Genomic DNA, 23,433 nt, shown 5'->3' with positions numbered 1-23,433 from the left:
GCCTGCCCACTGTACAGACCGCACAGCACCATCATGTGGAAGGTACACACATAGCAGCCCATAGAACAACTAAATCGGGATGGTCCACCTTCTATTAGAAAATTGTTTGATGTTATTATTAAACAGCTAGAGGCGTTCAGCTGGGATAAGGACAATGGGACTCTCTGTTTGCGTCCTTCCTTCCTCTTCCATGTTCCCACTTTTTTTTAAGACTGCAAGCTGACTGGGAGAGGAACCATTTTTTAAATGTCTACAAAGCACCTACAGTACTTGGATGGTGTTATAATTTTAACAATAAGAAGAAAGCAGATGCACTTACTGGACAGCAAAAAACGGCACCTTCAAGAACTGTGTCATGACCTAACTGTTTCTGATGAACGCTTACAGCAGCTACAGCCTGTCTGCCTGCACATGCAAACAGTGTGTTTACTGTCAAGAGGCTTAAGATGAAAAGGTGAGTTTATAAAATAAGTGTTCTAACTTGAGACTTTCCCAATGAAAGGCCTAATATAGTGTGAGCATTGAAACAAACATGCTGCGGCCTGTGCATTTGCAATTTCTGTGGTCATCCTGGCTTTGGGATGGTCTTTCATTCCCCAGACCGAGAAACAGTGTTTTTCTGTTTTGTAAAACAGTTCTCAAATACTCCAGAAGCAAGCAATATAATTTTACCTTCCAATCTGAATTCTAGTTTGGGAGGTGGCCACTGATGGCAAGATATAGGTCATGCACTATAGCTTGGGTTTGGGATCTATGTTAACTTCCCATGAATTCCAGGTAAATTTTGTTGTTTACTTTAATGGGAGCAGAATCTGACACTCTTATTACAGTTATGCATTTTTCTTTTTCACTCTAGTCAAAATAGAAGAATATACTCTATAAATCCTCAGGCTCTTTTCCCTATCATACTGGATCTTGCAGGTGACAGGTGACAAGCTGCATCTATGGGATGTTAGTGCATTTCTCCGTTGTTCGATCATTATGGCAAATACAGTCCCCTTCAATAATCCATCTGAAGAACTGTAGTAATTTAATCTTCTGCTTTTTCCAAAAAGTAATGATAATACCAATGCAAAGCAGATTAATGTTGCAGAATTCTGAAACTTTTGCCTTGCAAGGGATGATGTTTTTGGAAGATTAAAAAACCTCCACAAGTCATGTATAAGGAATGTAAGGAGAAAGTTAGGAGTTTTTTCTGCCCTCATTCTCACAGTCTTTTTGTCAAATACAGGACTACAAACATTGACAATATATTTATGTCTAACATTCAATATATTTTCCCATTTATAACCTTTCAAAGGAGCCTCTACACTGAACAATATGCAAAGTTTATAGTTCTGGAACACTTAGGGCTGCCTGACCTAGAGCGCATGTCAATTCAGATGGTGAAAAGAGGCTAATTTTCCCTTATTAAAAAAAAAAAAAAAAAAGGCACAAAGCTGTTTATTATCCATCTCCTTGTATATTTTATGTAAAAAAAAAATTGTCACCCATTTTATAAATTAATTCTGTGACTACTCTAATTTGAAATGAACCCTGATGCCTCTGCATAAAAGAGATAGCCCTCCAGGATAGCAGGAGAGGCCAGCTGCTTTACAAATTAGTTGAAGGACAATACGAACCATCTCATATATATTACAGTCATATTGTCTTACTTCACTGTTTCTTAATTATACACTGAAACAAAGCCAGTTTGGAAGTTTTGAGTTCTTTCTTCTGAGTAACCTAAACCCTAAGTCACATGAGTAGAGGAAACACTGAGAGGGCTGAGATAAGTCACATGCCTATGTTTAGTACAGTAACTTGCAAGGAAAAACATCCCTTTTCTTTTGACTGACTTCAAGTATATTATGTCTTTAAAAACAGTTAAAACTTTTGAAAATTGTCTCCCAGTAATATCGTTCCTCCTCCTTTACTGAAAGAAGCAGGTGTAGAGGTACACACAGCACTATACAGATAAGGGCAGTGCTGGTGAAGGCAGTGTTGGTGGCTGAGTGTATGTATATGCATATGTTAATACAAAAAGTATCCCTGTTTAGAGGTTGCAAATGAATTCAGCAATCAATAGGACTGTTTGTGGGTCCATCTGTGATGCATAGAACCTCACCAGCTCGAAAATGTATAGAAAAGTACAAAGTAGTTACGTCCTTTCACAATATCCCTGATACCGTATCACCTCTGCCCATTTGCCATCCTGTGGGCGTATGGTTGTCAGTGGTTAGGAGACATATAAGGCCTCCAAAGAAAGCAAAGGCAGAACTTCTAAAAACTTATCTGGAAGCATAATCAAGCCCATAGCCATTTACAAAGTATGTATGCAAAGTTTTTTTTTTTTACCCAGGATTATGCTACTAACCCCCAGGTGCTCCCTGCAGGAAACCAATATGCACTGAGAACTTTAAAACAGGTACTGAAGAGCAATCTTTTGCACCCACGTCTTCCAAAAAAGAAAGAAACAAGAATCCTGATGATTCTTAATGTGTAAGATAAAAGCTAGTATTTTCAGAAATTACCTCTTACTTCAGGGTTTTTTTTCCACTCCCTAGGTTTTTTACACAAAGTACCAAATCCTATCAAGAAAACCATGAAAATATTGGTGTTTGTATTAGAGAACTGTCTGAAAATATGACAAAAACAATAATTTCTTTAATCTGTAGTTAATTCCTATCCTCTTAGGGATATTTCTAAAGGACTCTAATATGTGTATTTGTCCAGAAACATGCAAATGTATTATGCCTTTCCATTAATGCTTATATAAATTCATGATTCTATGATTGGGAAGTTGGAAACAACCTTTAAATTAACCTAATTTGAAAAATTTAAGAGTGTAAAACCTACAAAAAAGAATAGCTCTTGAAAATCAATCGTCATAAACATTGCCATATGGTTTACTTTTAAAAAGTAGGTAATTTATGGTATGAAAATTTCATTAAATATATTCAGTCTAATTTTTCAGCAATTTTTAAGTGGAACACAGTGTTACATTATTTAATTGGTAAAGCCCAAGTAAATATTTGACAACTCTGGCATTTCGTAGCCTAGTTGATTTACAGACGGCTGTAATATTTTGCACGTTTGGCTCAAGAGAAAAATAAGATCAGAGTGGTCTCCTAATTGTTTAATGTACTGAAACATTTACAGTTATAAAACAAATCCGTCAAGTTGCTAGGTACTGCAAAAGGGGAAAGTTAATTAGCTGTCAGTACTACAAAAGATGCTGTCTGAATTGAGGACATAGAATGATTTATTTGTTGCCTAATTGAATGACTTAAGGTCAAGCCTGTGTGCAGTACTAATTTAGGACTGTAATTTACTACAATTTGGAATGACATAAGAATTGAGTGCACGTCCATTTAACAAAAGCGCTACAAAGAAATTATCAAAAACATGTGCTACTTGCTTTTGTGTTGTGTTACTATCAAGCTAAAAATCACATTTGTCTGTAAACATTTAGGAACTTGTTAAAAATACCATCTTGAGAATGAACCAATCTCTCCAGAAATTCATATACAATGTTCGCTTTAATTAAATTTATTCTACCTTGCTCTAGACAAAGAGCAAATAATACAAACACCTAAAGTTTGTGTTGTTAATAATGCTTGTGCATATTTGGACACACCGTCATTGCATAAGCTATAGGGAGTAAAGCTGAATTTCTGGCAACTGCCAAATCATTTCAGCATATGAATAGTTCTGTTTGAATGTACCTGATTTCACACATACAACTTCTCCTGAAACTAGGCCTACTGATAGAAACCAATAGAGAGGTAGTTAGAGGCACTGGGATGATAAGTAGAATACATGTAAATTTAGGTTAAGAATTAATAAGAAAGGCATGGAGAACAAAATGGAAAACTTCATTAAAACACTGGATAATACTGTATTCTGTTTCTCTCCTTTCTTCCATTGAAAGAGGAATAGAACAGAATTGGAAAAGGTAAAAAAAAGAGGCTAACATGGATGATTGAAGATATGGAACATGCTTTGTACTAGGAATAAACAAGGACTCTTTTCAGCCTGGGAAAGACAGGACTGACGAGAATATGACAGAAGTCAGTAAAATCATGAGAGGCCTGGAGAAAGTGACCAGGGAATGATTATTCATGGTCTTTCGTAATACAAGATCTAGCTGGCATCACATGAGCTTACCAAGGGACAGACTGAAAACAAACAAAAGGAGTACAGAAGTATTTCATTGCACAATAGGTAGCTGAATTACAGAGCATACTGCCCACGGACAGGATAGCTGCCAAAAGTGCACTATTTCAAAAAGTAACAGGGCAAGTTGACAGACAAAAAATTGAGGATTACCAAAAATGATGATAATACCTCTGGCTATAGAAAGGAAACCGTCAATCCAAGAAAAAAAGGGTGCGAAGAGTGGAAGTATGGCTTTACTATAGTCTTGCCCAGGCCTCTCACTGGCCGAGGCAGAACTTCTGGTGTGAGCCAGTACAGCTGGTCTGCGTTATTAAAATTTATTAACAATTTGGTCAGTACCTCAATAGTTACTAATTATGATATTTAAGTTGTCACAGCATGATTCTGTCAGGAAGCGACCAGTAGCATATGTTGCCTTGTTATGACTTTTGAACCAGAACTGTTATATTGTAAAGATTTACACTAGGTAAGTCTCTAGCCATTTCTTTCCTTTTTTTTAAGCAAAGGCGGGAAAAATAACCATCTCGTCTTTTAAACGCGAGAGCTAGGTTGCCGGGACAAACCCGTGCGCTGAGGCGGGGACGGGGGATGAATGACTGTCCAGGTCCCCTGCAGCAGCAGCAGAGGGGCCCGGCCGGCGGGGCCGGGAAGGAGTCGCTCCGCCGTCAGGGCGGGCTTTGCGGCCGCCCGGCCTCCGCTCGCTAGCGCCCCTCCAGCCTTTGGCACGGCCGCCCACCGGGGCCCGCCGGGCCCTTCCCCTCCCGCAGGCCAGGGGACGACGCGCAGCCCGCCGGCGGGGCGGGCGGCGAAAGAGGCGGCTGAGGCGGCCTCGGCCGCACGGAGCAGGCCGCGGGCTCCGCGCCGCAGGCGCGGCCCGGCCCAGCGCTTATTCCCCGTCGGCTGCTGCCCGTGCTCTCAAGCCTGTGGGTTTTCACCCGTTGCCCCTTGCGCAGCGGGGCCGCTTCCTCGCCTTGCCGGGTCTCCTTCGCCCCCCGCCGCCCCTACCTACCTACCTACCTACCTGCCTGCCCGGCACCGCTGCCCCGGCCCCGCCGCGTCCCTGGCGCCGCGCGGTTGACAGGGCAACGGGGCGGGCCGGGATTGACGCTTCCGACAGGCAATCGGCGCTCCGCTTTTGGAACCCGCCCCCGCCAGGGGGAGCTGCTATTGGGGGTTCCTCGCGGGACCGCTGCCGTGGGGGTAAAACCTACAACTCCCGGCATGCTGTGCGCGGAAGGCACGTCGCCGCCTGGGGCAAGCGGGGAGCAGAGCACGATGGGGTCTGTAGGCGGCCGCCGGTGGCAGCTTCCTCCGCAGACGAGCCACCCACGGTCCCCCCGCCCCAGCACCTCCTCGCCATTAGCTGCCAGGCAGCGCTGGGGGCGTCTCCAGTTCCCAGTGCTGGGAAGGACGGAGGTTTAGGTGATCCGATGCGATTTGGTCACATGAAGATTTGTATGCCGCATCTGTCATATTTCTGATGCATAAAAATAATTCCGTTTGCTTTGCTGCAATGTAAAACACAGCAGCCGCGGAGCGTCTTTCCCTCTGTGTTTGGGGAGCACTCACCCAATGTTGGTCCTTGGTGGCGCTCCAAGGACCATCCACCCTCCTCATGGTAGGCAGGAGGGATCCTCTGCTGTCTTCCACTTCTCTCTCTGCAGCCGGGCAAGTCCCTCTCTTAAACTGCCCGCTAGTCTCCCTGGCTCTGCCTTGCCCTTATTTTACCTTCTCTTCTTACACCAGCGCTCACACGGGTACCTGCAGCACGAGTTAGGCAGCCGGGGACTGGATGCGGTTACCACAACCCGGGCTTTACCCCGCACGCTGCCCGCGTCGGGCGGCAGCGCCAAGGTGATCGCCCCCGCAGTGCGGGGAAACGGGCCAAGACGCGGGGCAGGAGGCCGTTCCTCTGAAGCCCGGTGAGTAACTTCGGTAGCTTAACTGCATGTAAGTGGAAGGACTTAAACGTGTCAGTCGTTCCGCTTAGTCCACTGTCACGCTGTCTGCCCTTCATAACTACAACTCCGTGACCCGAAGGGCTTTTGATCACAGATGGGGCGCAGCTGACGATAACGTAAGCGTTACCTTCCCCCCCGCCCCGGTGCAGAAGCCCAAGTTAACGGCCCCGGAGGCGGCATTCCCACCCCACGGGAAGTACACGCAGCGCAGGGAGCCCTCGGTCCCGTGCGGCGGGGGGCGGGGGGGCGATGTGAAGCAGAAGGCGACGGGCACGGCCCAGCCCCGAGGCTGGGGCGGGCCGGCGGAGGCTGGCGGAACCCCCCAGCCCTGCCCCCTGCGGAGCCCGCCGGGCGGGAGGGGCGGGCCGGCCGGCCGGCAGCGGGCTCCGGGCGCCGCGCTCCCACGGCCGCCGGCGCCAGCGGCCGCCGGCCCCGCTGCCTGCGTGGGCAGGAGGCCAGGGAGCAGCGGGACCTTCGCGGCAGGGACACGACCCGGCCGGCAGGTACGCCGGAGCCTTTTCTTTAAAAGCACGAAGCGGCGCCGGGCCGGTGCGTCCCCGGCCTCCAGGGTTTGGCTTTGGGATGCCGCGGTCGCTCAGCGCCGAGCCCGGGAGGGGCGGGGGGCTGCCGCGCTCCGCCGGGGCCGGGGGTGCGGGCGAGGCACGGCGGCGGCTCCCGGGGAAGGGCCGGTGCCCTGCGGAGGGGGCGAGGCCCGCGCCGGTCCCCTGTGCGACCCGAGGGGCGGTGCAGGTCGCACCTGGCTGCAGGCGCGCTTGTCAGCCGCGTGGGATGGCTCGGAAGCGGGCCGCTCCGCGGCTGGAAGGCCGAAGCGGGCCGGGCCGGGGGCCGCGCCGGGCCGGGCCGGGGCTGTGCCAGCCTCAGCCCTGCAGCCCGTGCGCGCAGGTAAGCGAGAAAAGATTTCCTGTGTGTTACGTTCGTCCGGAACATCTTCTCAAGGCGATCCCGTGAGGCCAAGAAGCGTTTATTTATTTATTTGAAATCAAGCACGTACAATGACAGGAATATTGCCGTATCAGAGTGGGGCTTAACTTAGAAATCATTGATCAGCTGTAAGAAAGATGAGTGGAAACTGTGGCGTACTGTATCCCGCAGGGCAGTGGAGCCCTGATAAAACAGGAGCTGATTTTTTTTTTTTTTTTTTTTTTTAAGCCTATTTATGTGCCTATTCTTAGTGTTAAACTGCTGATTCAAAATTTTTCTCACCCTCTCTGACAACTGCGGAAATGCAAGGTTTTGAATTGTATCTGAAAACAGACTTGTGTTCTGGTGTGTGCAGTGGCTGCTTGAGGAGAGTGGATGCGATCTATGCATTTTTTAAATTTGATCTTGGTGATGATTTTTTGTTTGAGTTATGTAAGAAACTTTTTCTCATGCAAATTAAAAATAATTTGTCTAATATGGCACATCTTTAAATTTATTCACAACCTAGGCTGTCTCCTCTGGTTCTTACTGTCAACATTCTTCTGTCTGAAATAAACACTCCTGGCTACCTCTTAAGTACTTTATAAAGCATTTCTAAAATATTTGGGAGTCAGTGAAGTTAGTAGCAGATTAACATCTAAACATGTTGAATACTATAGAGAGTAACATCTCAAACTGTGTTTATAAAGTTCTCTTCTAATCTTTCCCCTCATCTAAAATGTGAGGCTCTTCAGCTAATCATGATGCTTGAATACAATTACGTTTTTGTCTTTTTGTCTGGTTCATGATCACCGTTGGTTTGTATTCAGTCTTTTATGGCCGAAAAACATATATATAATAAATGACAAGTTAACGCACTCAGGTAATGTATCTGAATTGCAGTTTGGCATGCTGGGTCTCCATTTCCAAGAGTGAATGATGATAATACTAATGTCTAAGAAAAATGCTGTCTGTCTTGAAAATTCCATTTCTTTCAAGTACTGGACAGCAGGCTTGTAGATGTGGGGGGAAATACTAGCTACAGAAGTAGATAAGTTTTCCAGAAGAGTGAACGCTCGTGAGAGGCTTTTGGTACCCTTCTGGACTCAGAAGGAAATGAGTCAGGATTTTTTGCATATATGATGATGTTGGCAAGTGAGAGAGGAAGAAGTTTTCAGCAAGTGACTCCATAATTCCAGAGGGACAGAAATTCTGCTATTAAATAAATGTTCTGACAGCCTATCTGCAAATTTAAGAGCTTTCCCAAACTTTTCTTCAGGTTCTGCAGAACATGTGGAATATTATGAGGAAGGTCTTAAAATCAGTGTAACGTGCAAGTGCCTTTCGCAGAAGATCAACATTTTTGGAATCCAGGTTGTCGGCGCAGACGGAACTGTATTCATGCTTGCATGTGTTCCAACTGACATCGAGTTGTTTTCATTTCAGAAATGGAAAATCCTGAAGTGGCTGTGAGCAGCTGCAGTGCTCACGATGATGAAAATCTTTGCAGCTACACACGACACCTGTCGGTATCACAGGAGGGCCTTTTGGAAGACCAGCTTAGAAGGAAGTTAAAATTCTTCTTCATGAACCCATGTGAGAAATTCTGGGCCCGGGGCAGGAAACCTTGGAAACTTGGGATTCAGCTACTCAAAATAGCAATGGTTACTGTTCAGGTGAGTAACTAGTCAAGCAGGGACTCAGCCCATGGGAGGTCGAATGAGTGCAGGTGACAAATGCTGTACATGGTGTGGTCCAGAGACAGGGAGAGGATAGACTGCAAAACTATCCTAGTTGCACATATGTAGCTTAGATCTCAGATGGCATAATTTTCTCCTAAAACTATTGACTGAAAAAATAGCTTTTCTAAGAGCGGAGATGAAAGGAACAATGTTTAAGGGCTCAACTTGACCTTTTACTTTAATTTTTTTTTTCTCCCCTGCCCCCCCAAGGATGGCATCCTTACATGTCTGTTCCCCCCAATACCTTCTTCGCTCTGAGTGTGTGTTTGAGGGAAGGAACAGTTGCTTGTGTTTCAGTATCATAGTAATGAGAACTGAAAATGGTGGCTTTTTCACGGTTTGCTTGTGTCTTATGTATGGTATACAAACTCTTGTATTGAAAAAACACAGAAATTCTGCCCCATTTTTCCTCTCACCCAGCCTTGCACCATAGATTTCATATAACACATTTGTCTGCTGCCCAAAACACAATTGTTTGTCTCAAAGTTCTGTGGTTATGGAAGAAGAAGGTCTTTCATGAAACCTCTCTAACACCTCAGATGATGATCCTTCAGAGTTGCCTGCATGTGATTCACCTTTATGGTGGTGTCAGTGCTGTGACAATACAAGTATAGAGAAGAATGTTTTCCACAGTTGCATGAATGATGGGACAAACTGCAGAAATAATAGTTCTCCTGATATACATCTGGCAGCATGTTTGTATCCCTTACTTACTGCTTCAGTTTTAAATGTATCATCATCCTCTTATTGTCATCTGTTCCATTTTGCAACTAGAAATAAAACTTGATGGTGGAAGAACCTAAATAAGAAAGAAACTAATGCTGATTTAGTCTTTTCAGAGAAAATCTGCTTGTAGGTAACTCAGTCTCAGCACTGTTGATTTGCTGGTGTATTCCTGGGTGCCTAGCATGCTAAGCTTGTCCACAGAGCATTTTAGTATATCTGTAACTGAGTTATCCTTATCAAAACCTACATATCCAGTTGGCATCATGGCCATAAAACTAATCTGTAGACTACTGATTCAGACTTATCTCTGATGAGTTTCATCACAATACTCCTGACACTAGGTTTGAAACAATAGTCACTGAAGAGAATTGTGAGCTACCACAAGCAATACATCACATTCTTCTAGAAACCTTTTCCAGCCTGGATAGTAGCCTGCAGGATTTTATACTAACTTTTTGTGAACAGTTGCAATACATTTTTTTAACAGCTTCAGAGGTTATCCTGTTACAAGCACAGTTTTGATCAGTTATTCTCAAAGCACCTTTCACCCAAACCTGAGGGAGGGATGCTTGTTTTTCTGAGTTGTCCTCAATTTGCCTTTTGTGCACTGGAGTAAGGACTTCAATCTGGGGTCTAGTTAAGTCCTGTCCTGCCTTTTTAGCTGAGGAGCACTGATACTCCCTAAGGTGAGTCATCTTAATGTCAGGCTGAACTAACAAAGCACGTGTAACAGTATATAGGTAGCTTGTATTTGAGATGGTATCCTTTTCTTTGTAAAAATGCGAGTCCTTGGACAAGATGCTCATAAACATGTTAAAGGAACATTCTTGAAAGCCATTGTTTCCTTAAAATCAAACTTTGTTTTGACCAGCTGTGAAATGGAGTAGCCTGCGTGTAAATGCCGTGTCTACCAGCATGACTAAAGAGTGGCTGTTTGTAGGACAGGATTTGTATGTTAATCCAGAAGCCAACTTTGTCTTCGAACAGGAAATATAAATGTCTTTTTCAGCTGGTGGTTTTTGGATTGAGCAATCAAATGGTGGTTGCCTTCAAAGAAGAGAACACTGTTGCGTTCAAACATCTCTTCTTGAAAGGATACATGGACAGAATGGATGATACCTATGCTGTATATACACAAACAGATGTCTATGACCAGATATTCTTTGCAATAAACCAGGTAAGGATTGTCGTTGCAATGTATACAATATATATGCTCTTTATCTGGGTACCTTTTCCTCCTGCTAGCTTCCCTGATGGTGTCTGAAATGGAACTTCTGTGCCAGTTGCTTGAGACTAGAGTGTCAACTCATTTAGGTTTTCTATCATTGCCAGAGCATTGTACTTGTGGCGACATGACATCCTTAAAGCTAATCAGTATGCTAATTCTGCACTAAATGCAGGCCTTGGATTTGAGCCAGAGTTCTTTGCAAGTAGTGAATTAGGCTTTCTACTAAGGATTGTAGAGAGAAAAAAATAATAAGCAAAAAGGTATTTAGATCCAAATCCCACAGTTACTGTTTTTGTCAATTACCTTAAAGTATTTCAGGACTCAGCTGTAGTGTGCTGTAGGTTTCCAAGTTCTTTAGGTGATGTTTTAAATAAAAAAGATGGGTTATGGCACAAACACTTCTGTTTTGGGTTTGGTTTTGGTGGTTTTTTGTTTGTTTGTTTGTTTTCTCCAGAGACTAACAGTTTTGGTGCCATCTAAGTTGGTTTGTCTGTTCGTTCTGAACTTTAGTACTTACAGCTGCCCAACATCTCTGTTGGAAACCATGCTTATGAGAAGAGGGGAGCAGAAGAAACAGCTCTGGCTGTGTGTCAGCAGTTCTACAAGCGAGGAACTATCTGTCCTGGAAATGACACCTTTGATATAGACCCAGAGATTGTGACTGGTGATGAACCTATCTATTGTATCAGTTCTTTGGGAGGAGGGACCCCAGATTTATGATAAATTCTTAAAAAAACTCCGCAGTACTGTGTAACTAACCTCTAGCCCTCACCTCCAAGGTAACAGTCTTTTATGTCTACTGACACAAAACAAGTGAAGAGCTGTTAGCAATGATGGCCATCTAATACAAGTATTTTGGGGTAATTTCGGGAGTCTTCCCTGTGAATTCATGATGAGTAACTTGGCTGGTGTTCAGGGAAGCCAATGTATCTGTCAGCTAGCTTCCCAAATGACTCCTCACGTGTGCTATCTTGTCTGGTATAGTCAACAGCTCTTTACAGCCTCGGGAGTGGGAAAGGCAGATTACGGTTAAAGAGCGTGATAACCCATGAGATATTGTTGTGAGTACTTATCAATTGCAGACTGCTTGTACATTGAGCCAACGATGCCGTTAGACAACACAACAGTGGGAAAGCACAATTTGAATTTCACTCTGGATTTCCACAGGTGAGGAGGAGTCAGCACCTCCTGTATTAGGGTATTTGTGCATTTTCCCTGTGAAAAGCTAATACAGAGCTCTGTTGCAGACTGGTGACGGTGCAGCTCATGTTCAATCTGAAGGCAATCAACCTCCAGACCGTTCGTCACCACGAGCTCCCTGACTGTTATGATTTCACTCTGACGGTACGTGGAAGCCTGCCACCTGTCTTTCTGTTTAAAACTGTACACAGTCAGTGCAGATGTTTTCTGAAGAGCGTTGGGCACCATTGACTGGTACCCAGTGGTGTCTGGATTACTGTCGTGTCTTAGTGTACCCTGTAAATAACCGCCAGTTGTGACTGTGGGAGGCTAAGCTTTGAGTGCTTGTGATGTGGTCCTGAAGCACTTGCCTGGCTTACAGCCTTTTGTGCTCTAATCCATCTGAAGTACAACGAAAGCATAAACCTCTTCTCTTTAGAGAAATGGTTCTAGGAAAGGTTGTTTTCAGGTCATAGAGGAATGAGGCTGTAGTTTAAAAGAATTTTGCCTTGTATCTAGTTGATCAAGCAATCTGTGGCAAATACATGGTTCACCAGATTTGTTTTTCACTTTGACAGCATTTACTTGAATAAACTGGAATTACCTTAAGCTTAAACAAGTTTTGTAACTTCTCCCATAGGATAATTATTCTGAGTGATTATGCAAGCTTAGCAATACAATGTGCTACAGATGTAATGGTTTAACTTCAAAAAGACATGCCTTTTTTTTTTTTTATGTGTTAATACAGATAGTGTTTGATAATAAAGCACATAGTGGAAGAATTAAAATAAGTCTAGACAACGACATAGCGATCAGGGAATGTAAGGACTGGCACGTTTCTGGATCAAGTAAGTGACATAAACGTGTTCAAATTTTCATGCTAAACTTTTGCCACACTAGCACAATGTTTGTTAACCTTTTTCTTTATTAAAAGATGAGGCACTGTTGACATACATTCTCTAGTGGGTGTGCTCTAAATCCTGATTTTCTAAGGAATTCTTGTTCTTCAACCTCTGATCTGAAATCCTGGGAACGCAGCCACACCATTACTTTCCTTAGCAGTTCTCAAACCTTGCACCATTGATACTGTCAATCCAAAATTTTCCTACGCCTCACTGTGCATCCTTCTAGTTTTGCCTATTGAACTTACACTGATCATTGCTTCAGGCAGGGCTGTGAACTGTTCTTCTAGCACCAGGCAACAGAAGGACACATGATAGTGGTGGAAAGTTGAAACTGATTCACTCTTGTTTCAGGACTTAGCACCAGGAAAGATAAGGAAGCACTGTTGCTAAGGCTTGCTAGAGTGGAATGGCTAGCAAGACTTCTTACTGCTGCTTAAATGTTGTTTGGCATGTATTTGGGTGTAACTGAGATGCACAGTATGGTTAAATAATCTATCTGAAATAGTTTCTCAGAAGAGTACCCTTTGTTGGCAGCTATTGGGTCTGGTCAAAACATTGTCTGAGATCTTTTTTGATTAGAGAAAAATAATCTCTTTGAAAGTCAGAAGCTTTCCAGGACTCTAAATTCCACTTATTTTAGATTTTTTTTCTGAAGTAAGCAATAGGATGAATCAGGTCCATTTTTCTACTTTGCCACTTTCCCCTTTGCTATGCCTATGTTAGGAAATGAAGAGCTGGTAGTGAAAAAAGAAGTTTGGTGGTGTTTTTTTTTTAAAGATCCAGATTGGAAGTAATTTTGGGGAATTCAATGAAATGCATCAGAGAGTACAAAACACACCACTTCTGCAAATGCATATTCTACTAAACGCTCTTTATCCACTAGCATTGCTAGCTGCCGTGTTATAAATGCACACCAGATGGCATGCTACCTCTAACAGATTGCTAGTGCACCAGTACAAGAAAGCTGTGATACCAGGCTTCTCTAACAATCTACACTTGATATGTATGTAGATTGCCCCTACAACTGTTTTCAAAATCATCTCCTGGAGTACCCTGTATTATTTTCTGAAAGCCAAGGAAAAATACAAAGGTAATGATTGCAACTGGACAATAACAAGTTGTTGCTGTTCTGGACTACACTGCAAAACCAACTTAAATGGCAACATGTGTTAGTGACGTTGGTATAATCAAGTAGTAGGTGGGCTTTTTCTGAGTAGTGCAGTTTGTGAAGTCAACTAGAACTTCAGTATCCCTTTTTGGAGAATTGCTGCGTATTCTTGCAAATTTAGCATTAATTTGTTTCAGTTTTTTTCTCAAACAATCACTCTTTTAGCATTAAAAATCTAATCCTTATACTGTCTCATCTAGTTTCAGCTGTATGATAACGATAAAGACCAAAATGAGGTCTAGTGGTAGGTTTGATGCAAAATTTGACCTTAGTTGATCAAGAATGTGAATTTTAGTAACATAAGAGATGGAGAGAACTCCACATCTAGCTCCATGTTGGTCTTGGCTAGCTGAACAGCACTGCAAATTACCTGCACTGGTCTAGGACAGAAGACCTATCTGATAGTCAAATACTGGTCTGGAAGAGAAGATAGATACATACTATAAAGTTCCTGGGATTTTTTTTTTTTTTTTTTTTTTTTTACAAGTTCTGCCACTCCAAAGGCCATTCCAGTGCTTGTACAAGGGACAACTCCTGCCTCTAATTCTGCAGTGCTGTAAGAACCATTCACACTCTGGTATATTTTTGATGTGGTATCAACCTTCCTAAATTAACTGAAGTGGTATCTGTAGTGAAGATGCACTTGTGTCTCTCAGAATATGTCAGATAAACTTTTGTGGGAAAAATGCTAAGATTTTTCTTAATTCAGTTGTATAAACATAGTTAACATCAAAACTTGATTCTTACTTCAATACTCAAAATGGTCAACAAGATGAAATGCATCTGATTGTAAACATGTACATTTTTGTTCTTGCAGTACAGAAGAATACTCATTACATGATGATCTTTGATGCTTTTGTTATATTGACTTGTCTGGCCTCATTGATCCTTTGCACACGATCAGTGATTAAAGGAATTCATCTCCAAAGGGTGGGTATAACTCTTTCCTTGGAAAGTCTTCAGGTCTTGTGTAAGTCTGATTAACTTTTTTTCTTTCCTCTTTTCCCCTAGGAATTTGTAAGCTTTTTCCTATATTATTATAAGAAAGAAGTATCTTTCAGTGATCAAATGGAATTTGTCAACGGATGGTACATCCTGATTATGGTTAGCGATGTCTTAACTATTGTTGGATCAACTCTAAAGATGGAGATACAAGCCAAGGTAAGCTTTTTACACTGTCAGGTGAAAGCAAAACTGTTTGTTTCTGTCCCAGCTAGGTTTAAATCTCTGAGGACTTTAGGCTGGCTATACTCGATTCTGAGTGACATGAAATTTTAAAACTGTTTTCTCCTCTGGCATTATAACTGAGCTGCATTGTTTCCAGTTGCAAGATTTAAAAACTCCAAATATCACTAGATATTATAGTTCTAATTATCTTTGCTCCTTTGTGACTCCAAGGAATAAAATGAACTTAATCTCTGAAAGTTTAAGACTGTTGATTTCCTCTCTTCCCCATTTAGGACCACTTGTCTTTCCTTATTTGATGGATTTTTTGAAATTTAGCATTTAACTTTCTGTTCCCCATTTAACAAGTGTTTAACTAGCAGAGACTTTCTTTAAACATCACTTTACTGCTTTCCCAGCTTCTGGTTTCCAACATGTAGATAACAGTCAGCCACAGCCAGGTTCTAGGCCTTCAATTTCTAAAATAAACTTGATATAGAATAAAAATCTTTTAAAAACATATCCTGTGCAGCCAGAATTAGGGAAGAAAAATTATTACAATATGCTATCCTGAAGCACTTTAATATTCAGATAATGTTCACTGAATCTGTAGCAGCCTTTGAAGTGTGACAATAAACACAACAGACTTTGGACACTAGTGATGAAGGGTTGGGTTTGAAATCCATCTGGTGACAGCCTGGCTATCATAAATGCCCTGTACAAATTGTCCTATCTTACCTTAGGAACTATAAACTCAGTTCTTAGGAGTAGAAAGAAGCTATGAGGAAGTTGGCTAAGAGAACTCCATCCTGCTTTGGGAGAAGCAAAGATGAGAACAAGGTTGGAGTAAGACCTTGCATTTGGGATTACATAAATACATCTATTGATATATGTTTCTTTTCTAAGAGAGTATTTTATTAAAACTCTTCTCTACAGACACATTTCACTTCATTTTGCAAGCCTTGTGGACCATAACAACAAGATCTTGTTCCATGTTACTGTGTGAAAGTTAATGGCTGAGTAACAAGTTCATATTAAAGTAGCCTGTTTGGTTTTTGTCAAGCTGCAAATGAATTACACTATTATAAAAGATTAGTCAACTGTTAGAAGAATAAAACCAGAAAATAGTGAAAACTTCTTATTCAAGTAAGCTGTCATGATCCATTTCAGAGTAGAGCTGCAGTTCAGGGAACAGTGTATACGCGAACTTGGATGAAAAGAGGCCAGTGTGTATAGGTGGAAAAAAAAAGATGAAGTGCCACTAAAATATAAATGAAGCTCCAGTTAGAGTTAATTAGAAGCTAATTAGTCTTCTCCTTGGTAAGTTTTTGCATCTCACAGTTCCCAGCTTCCTAACAAGATCCTCCTTAGTATTTACCTGAGTTCTGCTAACAAGTTATGCTGTTCTTTAAAAACTGCTTTGCCTGTGTCCTGGAAGAACCTTCTTTGCTCTGCAGTTCTAAAGTCACGTCTACACTGTCCATTGGGACGCAGTGGAGAGATTCCCAAGCTGCTCTGAGAAATCTGTCGATGCAGATTCCAGAAGCAGTTGCCGCAGGTCCAGAAGCAGGTTAAAAATGTTTGCAGTGCCACTCTGTGGGTCTTGGTGAGCCAGGTACAGAGGGGGTGTCTCTGCATCTGCAGTGCAGCTGCTCTCTTGGCCTTGCAAATGAAGCTTGTCTTGTCAGAATCTGTTTTACAAACAGCCATATGGAAAGGCATGTGAAATGAGTTACACTTGAAAGTGCCCTTGCTTTTTGGCAGGACTTCTGCCCTCTAATGCATATTGCCCCAAACTAATTTTTAATGGGAGAGATTGCCAAGGAAAACAATGTTTCTTAACAGATCTTTGTAGTAATGAGAATTGCAATTTAGAACTTTTTTTTTTTCTTGTCTTCTTTTTTTTAGAGTCTGACAAGTTATGATGTCTGTAGCATACTCCTAGGAACATCCACTATGCTTGTGTGGCTTGGAGTCATTCGCTACCTAGGTTTCTTTCAGAAGTATAATGTAAGGATCTCCTGGGATCTTCGTGCTGTTGGTATTTATTCTGTTTGTTGCTATAAGAGGACTGGAAGAAATGCCTGGTTGAATTCTAACTTTTCTGCATTGCTTTGTGCAGCTTCTCATCCTAACGCTGCGAGCAGCATTACCCAATGTAATGAGGTTCTGCTGTTGCGCTGCTATGATCTACCTGGGCTATTGCTTCTGTGGATGGATTGTACTGGGACCATACCATGTGAAGGTAATATACTTAACATGGAAAAGAACAACTTCAATAACAGACTGGATTCCAAACAAAAGAGAAACTACTGTTGTCTTCTAAGTTTCCATGTCAAGACTTCCCTTAATATAAAAATAGTGCCTCTTCAACAAGATGCTACTCTGTTTGAGGAGTCTGACTTCCATGACTCAATCAGACTTTCCTCGAGTTATGAAAGCTCTGAGTCAGAAGTGGAAGCTGCCATGACTCCCAATCACATGCTGGTATTTCGAGAAATAATTTTCATCTTGCAGAACATCAGTGTCAGACTAGAGCTTTGGAGACTTTATCCTTATCCCTTTTAAAAGTGAAATTGGAGTATCTGAATTGAATGTGTATGTGTACCGGAGGTGACAAACTTTGGTCATTCCTCAAATGTTTTACTGTCTGCACCTTGTCATAACCTTGGTGTACAAAGAGATCTGAGGCAGCCAGTCATCAGCTGTGTATCTTCTTTGTGTTATGTACAGTCTGTGGATCCAAATAAAGCTGCAACAGATGGCCTTTTCTTCCCTCCTCTCTAGTTTCGCTCTCTGAACATGGTTTCCGAATGCCTTTTTTCATTGATCAATGGAGATGACATGTTTGCCACCTTTGCAAAAATGCAGCAGAAAAGTTACTTGGTTTGGTTATTCAGTAGGATCTACCTCTACTCCTTCATCAGTCTGTTCATCTATATGGTTCTGAGTCTCTTCATTGCACTCATTACAGATACGTATGAAACTGTCAAGGTAAGCATGGACTCTTACTCTTCTTTTGGAATAAAAATGCAAGATTGGTGCTATTGAGACTCATCTCCCTCAATATTTTGACTTGCAGTGCATGCCAATTTAAAGAATAAATATAATGGCTACTTTTCAGGGTGTGGAGTGATGATGAGAGGTTTTTAATCCCTTCCTAGTTCAGTTTTCTTACAAGCCTATCTGATTTCCTGCTCCAATGGAGGCTAAATATCTACTAAAAAGCAGTAATTTCATATTCAATTCTGTGAATCTTCTAATTTCAGACTTGAGCAATGTCTGAAAAGTGGTCTGGGGATGATTCGTGTTATTTTATGTTTTAGCCTTGTTAAAGGTTTAACTAAATACCAATTTTTAGCACTACCAGCAAGATGGCTTTCCGGAAACGGAACTTCAGAGATTTATATCACAGTGCAAAGACTTGCCAAACTCTGGCAGGTACAGATTAGAGGAGGAGACCTCTGCATCTCTCTTCTGTTGTTGTAATGGTATGTACCTATATTAAAATTATACATTAAGGTATATGGAAAAGCAACACACCACAAAATGTCCCTGGTATAATGTTCATGAAGAGTAGTTAAATTTTTTGGGGGTGGAGGGGAAAAAACCCCCCACAAAAATCCCAAACTATTGCTAATGCTCTAGAATGGAACACTTTAGAAAAATGTCTGCAGACAACAAACTCCTTAGGAGAGGTGAGGGAATTTTTTCCTATGTTAAGTGATTCTTAATTTAAAATAGTACAGAAAGTTAGGTAATATATACAGTAACTTGGGAACCCCGTATGTATAGTGTGCAAGCATTAACTTTTCCTGTACTCACTGCAGTAGGCCGGACTTGAGGAACTTATTCAGTGTCTTCGTATCCAATTTTAATGATACCTTGTGCAGTAAGGTGTCCTAGCTTAAATGGTAGCAGGCCTGAAACTTAGGGAGAAAATTGGCTTGCCAAGGTTTTAAGACAGCATGCAGTTTAAGATAGTATCACAGCACTTGGAAAAGCATTGCCTAACTTCCACTATGGAGAGCTTAATGCTTCAGTTATTTGAAGTTCTGTTTCTTCAGGAATACTGATTTCGGGATACGTGGTTTATATTTAACCTGGCTGGCAGCAATGAGTCTTGCTTGCTGAAGGGTCACTTGTTGGGGGAGCCTTAAAATATTTACAGTTTGATTAAAAAGATCAAAGGCATTTTCAGCTCCTTGGTATTGGGCTTTTCTGGTGTGCTATATTGTTATATGCCAGAAGGAATAGATTTATGAGGGGGAGGAGATGGGGACATATTTCAGAGCAGGGAGACAACAAAGCCTGCAGTGAGTCAGTCCAGAACCTTACTGGAGATGAAAGTGTGGGATGAAGCAGAGCAGGGCATCTTGCTCCTGGGTAAAGGGCACGGACATGTTAATATTTCCTTTTCTGCACACACCTCTCAGTTTAACCAGGCAAGAAACCCAATGTGAGGTGGGACAGGGTGGGGATGTAATACTTTTCCTACCAACTGTGAGGGGGGGGTGTGTGGGGGGTGTCAGGACTCTAGAAGAGCATTTGAAAAGGAAAACTTGGTTACTCTGAAGCAACTTTTTTTTCAGGACTATTGGGCAGCCAGCAGCACCCTGGACTCAAACGGAGCTGTAGGCATTTAAGTGACTTGTTTCAGAGCCTTGTTTTCCAACAGATTACCTATGCTTTAATGATCTTACCCTCATGCCGAATGTCTTGATCCATATGCGTGCCTCATACTGTGCACGTTAGTGTTACAGACTGGTTTTTTTTAATCTGGAAATAGTGTATTTTTTTTCCTCTAGAAGCTAGACCAGGGGCTGACTTTGCAGTTGCCTGTAAATACTGGGCATTGCTCCGTTAGCTCTGTACTGTGGCCTTCTGGTTTTATCTTGAAACATGATCTGTAGTAATAAGTAAGTATCTTGAGCAGGATGTTGCGTTATCAGTTCTATGGCTTCCACTCCTTAAATAGTCAAAAGGTCCTACAGCACACACAAAGCTTAATTCTTTCACATGTTCAAAATGTTTTATGGTGGTTCATAGCAGTTGCTCACCAGTGTATGCCAAATTAGTAATTAAATAGTTCAGATGCATTTTTAAGGCTCCTTGTTCAATGAAACTATTATTTTGATGCATGAACCTGACAACTTTTTCCCCCCTCTCCCATACAGGTTGTAGTGAGCATATTTAATGGATTGTGGGAGTGTATCACAGAGGCTTTAAAGCAGCACACATTGCAAGAACTGGACAGAGGAACTGGTGGAAAATCTTATACCTAAAGTCTGAATTTGCTTTTCTTGAAAAAGAGTGTAAGCCTGTGGCAGAAGCTTGTGATAAACTTAGTCTTTTTGATTAGGCATTCTCACTGCTAGTTTAGGGGTTTGGGGGGTTTGTTTTTTTATTAGCTTTGTGCTATTTGTTTCCTCAGTTAAATTGTGCTGGAATGCAAAGAGCATTAAAAAGCTGTCTGTATTCAGAGACTTGGATAGTTTATGCAGGTAGACTAGAAATGCAGTAACTATCAACTATAAGTAGAAATAGTGCTGGACAACTGCAACTTTGAACACCAACCTAGCCCTCAGTACTGCAGGCATTGTGTAGCTATGGCTGACCTGTCACTGAATGAATGAAAGGTCACTCTAGAGCCCTCAGCATTTTTTGTTTATCTGCACTCATGGTAAAAATAAACTAAAACTATGAAGCGTGGTGCAATTTGTTTCTGGAGACATTACAGTGAATTGATGCACAAGCCAGTCAAATATGGCTGAAAACAGAAACTAAGTATTTCTATAAACATAAGCACCACTTGATGTAAGTGGCAGTCTCTTCTCAGAGAGGCCAGGGATATGCCAGGCCAGAACTGAAGTTTGAGGGGTGAGTTGAGTGGAGAAATGTAGATGTTCTCCTATATCCAGCACCGGTAGGATCAGTTACAATCTTCAGCTTCTCAGTGTGCTGACCTTATGTTTTTAAAGGAAAAGTCAGACAAAAGCACTTTAAAAATATCTATTTTTTTATTTGAAATCTTCTTCTGGTACACAAGTCTGTAAACCTGAAGTCTAAACTAAGTTAAATACACAGAAGATATGTCTGAGAGTTGTATCTCTCCATGCTTCAGAAACTGGATGTTTCCTACCAACCTAATAACCTGGTACTGTCAGTGGCTGTCTGAAACATTAGATCTTATAAAAGTTCAGTTTTGACAACTTAGTTTATATACTTTGTTGATTGTGATACCATTTAATGGATGCCTTATTTTCTATCGTCTGTTCACTCTGGGAGCAGAACAGAGGACCAAAGGGAAGCATATTTTACATAACTTGCATTTGTGAGCAACCTTTCTGTAGCTGTGTGTGACAATGTATAACGCTGTGCACAAAGGTGGAGGACACTAAACATGTTTTGTCTGAATGTTTACACATTGTAAATGTGCTACAATAAACACAGCTGTAGTAGCTATTGGGTGTGTCAGTATTTATTTTAAGAGTAAATATGTTGCCAGGTTAATATAGGGGCTTTTTTTTTTTTTTTTTTTAATAGCAATATGCAATTTCTGGCATGAAAGCAGTGTGTGAATTTGCATTTCCTGTAGTCAAGATAGTTCCTGGGGACCCTGGTGAGGACCTGGTCCCAGTTGATCTTGTTTAACAGCATTTCGAAGTTTGCCATAGAAACAAATAAGCACGTATTAAACCTTACACTAAAAATGCTCCCATACATTACATGAAGTTCAAATTCAGCAAAGGCAAAGCAAACACAAGGTGTAGGCAGAACAGATTATTCACAGTATCTGAAAGTTTCCTGTATTGAGGTCCTTGTCTTCCAACAGTCACCTAAGATTGAAGACTTTTGAAGGTATTCAAGGCAACCTTGCCTCAAAAAGCAAATATTAAGCGACCATGTTTTCCGTTGACACATTAAACTCTTTATGAATCTTCGACAACACAGTGTATAATGTGCACATCAGTATTGTATAAAATAGTTTGTGCAAGGAATTCTGGCAAGGATGGCAAGCACTTTAAGATCACTGAAATGCAGAAGGCTGACTTCTGAGCAAGGCTTTTTCATACAGAGTAAAGAGAAAGCTAAGAATAATTTGGTCAAAATGCAGGTAAATTTTGTAAACAGCCATGGAATACTTTGCCAATACAGTTGTAAGGCAAGTAGTAGTCTGATTTAATTTAGAAACAGGGCAGAGCATATGATTTGTCACTGTTAACTTAGAAAATCAGCAACAAATTTCAACATTTGACAGAGCTCTAAAATATCAAATTCTTACAAACTTTTATAGAAGCAGGGAGAAATCATGTTAATAGAAGCCCGCAGTATGAGCATAAGGTGTGGAAAGCTACAATGGGTGACCCCAAAGCAGGAAAAGATATTTTATATATATTCTTTCAATTCCTAATAGGAGAAATCTGCCACTGAAGACTGGTTTCTGTTGCCTGAAGAGCATACTTCAGTGTGAAGCTTGTTTTGCAATGAAATCCCTGTTAGAGTCTGTGTTTGTGCTTGTGCTACAGCTAAAAAGTCAATCAGCCGAGGTAGAAATTCAGTGAAAAACCATGCTCTGTTACTACACAGCTTTTAATTTAGTAGTGCTGGCAGTTGTGTGGGTTTGGGGAGGAAAGAGTTAATGAAAGCCAATTTGCCTTCAAACAGTAATGGGCAGGGTCAGAGTGTGAAGCCAGAGGGGAGGGCTATCTAAAAGTAGGAGAAGAATGTGTAAGCAAAGGATAGGAAGGGGCTGGAGGAAAAGAAGGGACAACGGCTTATGAAGTTAGCAGAGCAGCAATTGCACATTTCTGGCCATGGGTGCAGGATGTTACACGGAGGGGAAAGAAGAACAGTGCCCTGGTTACTGGCTTACACCTGCTCAAAATGTCCAGCTCTGACTGGAAAAATAAATGCTGCTTGTATGACATATCTGATACCTATCCGTATTTTGGTTTTTTTTTAAGAAAGCCAGACACTCAAACGTGTATGGTTCACCTCGGTAGTGCTGCTGGCAATGTATGTGCTTGCTGTCCAGATTTCTGACCCGCTTGATCCTTGGTGTTCAGGATCTTCATCTGCCTATTTGCCTCACCTGAGAAGCAGCCAGTCAATGCTGTGTTTTCTAGCCTACCGGCTGCATTTGAGATGAAGTGCAGCTCTGCCAGATCTGTGGCCGCTGCTGTTGTGCGTGTAGTGGGGCTTTTTAATCTTACTTCATGTCAATATATGATGTGCCGGTTACGGCCTCGTGGAGCCACGAAGTGTGACAGTGATC

At 41.9% G+C, this 23,433-nt stretch overlaps 2 protein-coding genes across 7 annotated transcripts in view; one reads left to right on the top strand and one right to left on the bottom strand.

The window, feature by feature from the left end:
• The window catches only part of DNAI3 (dynein axonemal intermediate chain 3), a 31,870-nt gene extending 26,608 nt beyond the window's left edge, over positions 1-5,262 (bottom strand). The window contains exon 1 of one of the 2 annotated variants that reach the window (XM_049809267.1): positions 5,183-5,262. The gene's annotated coding sequence lies outside the window, so the exon portion shown is untranslated. The remainder of the gene's footprint in view (positions 1-5,182) is intronic. The other variant, XM_049809266.1, reaches the window with a different exon arrangement.
• MCOLN3 (mucolipin TRP cation channel 3) lies at positions 60-21,620 on the top strand. 5 transcript variants are annotated; one of them, XM_049809274.1, is made up of 15 exons: positions 60-454; positions 5,908-6,083; positions 8,490-8,719; positions 10,521-10,688; positions 11,250-11,403; positions 11,822-11,906; positions 11,987-12,083; positions 12,667-12,766; positions 14,809-14,921; positions 15,003-15,152; positions 17,064-17,165; positions 17,278-17,400; positions 17,943-18,149; positions 18,517-18,646; positions 20,333-21,620. In XM_049809274.1, exons 3-15 carry the CDS (start codon positions 8,492-8,494, stop codon positions 20,350-20,352), a joined length of 1,677 nt encoding a protein of 558 aa, XP_049665231.1. In that variant the 5' UTR covers positions 60-454; positions 5,908-6,083; positions 8,490-8,491; the 3' UTR covers positions 20,353-21,620. The 5 variants fall into 5 exon arrangements, with proteins under 5 accessions (XP_049665231.1, XP_049665232.1, XP_049665233.1 ...); XM_049809276.1 differs by lacking the exon at positions 60-454 and adding an exon at positions 5,704-5,779; XM_049809275.1 differs by lacking the exon at positions 5,908-6,083.
• Positions 21,621-23,433: the final 1,813 nt, after the last annotated feature.

The sequence above is a fragment of the Accipiter gentilis genome, chromosome 8 (genome assembly GCF_929443795.1).
Source record: "Accipiter gentilis chromosome 8, bAccGen1.1, whole genome shotgun sequence".
Lineage (NCBI taxonomy): Eukaryota > Metazoa > Chordata > Aves > Accipitriformes > Accipitridae > Astur > Astur gentilis.
This window is presented reverse-complemented; position numbering and strand designations above follow the sequence as displayed.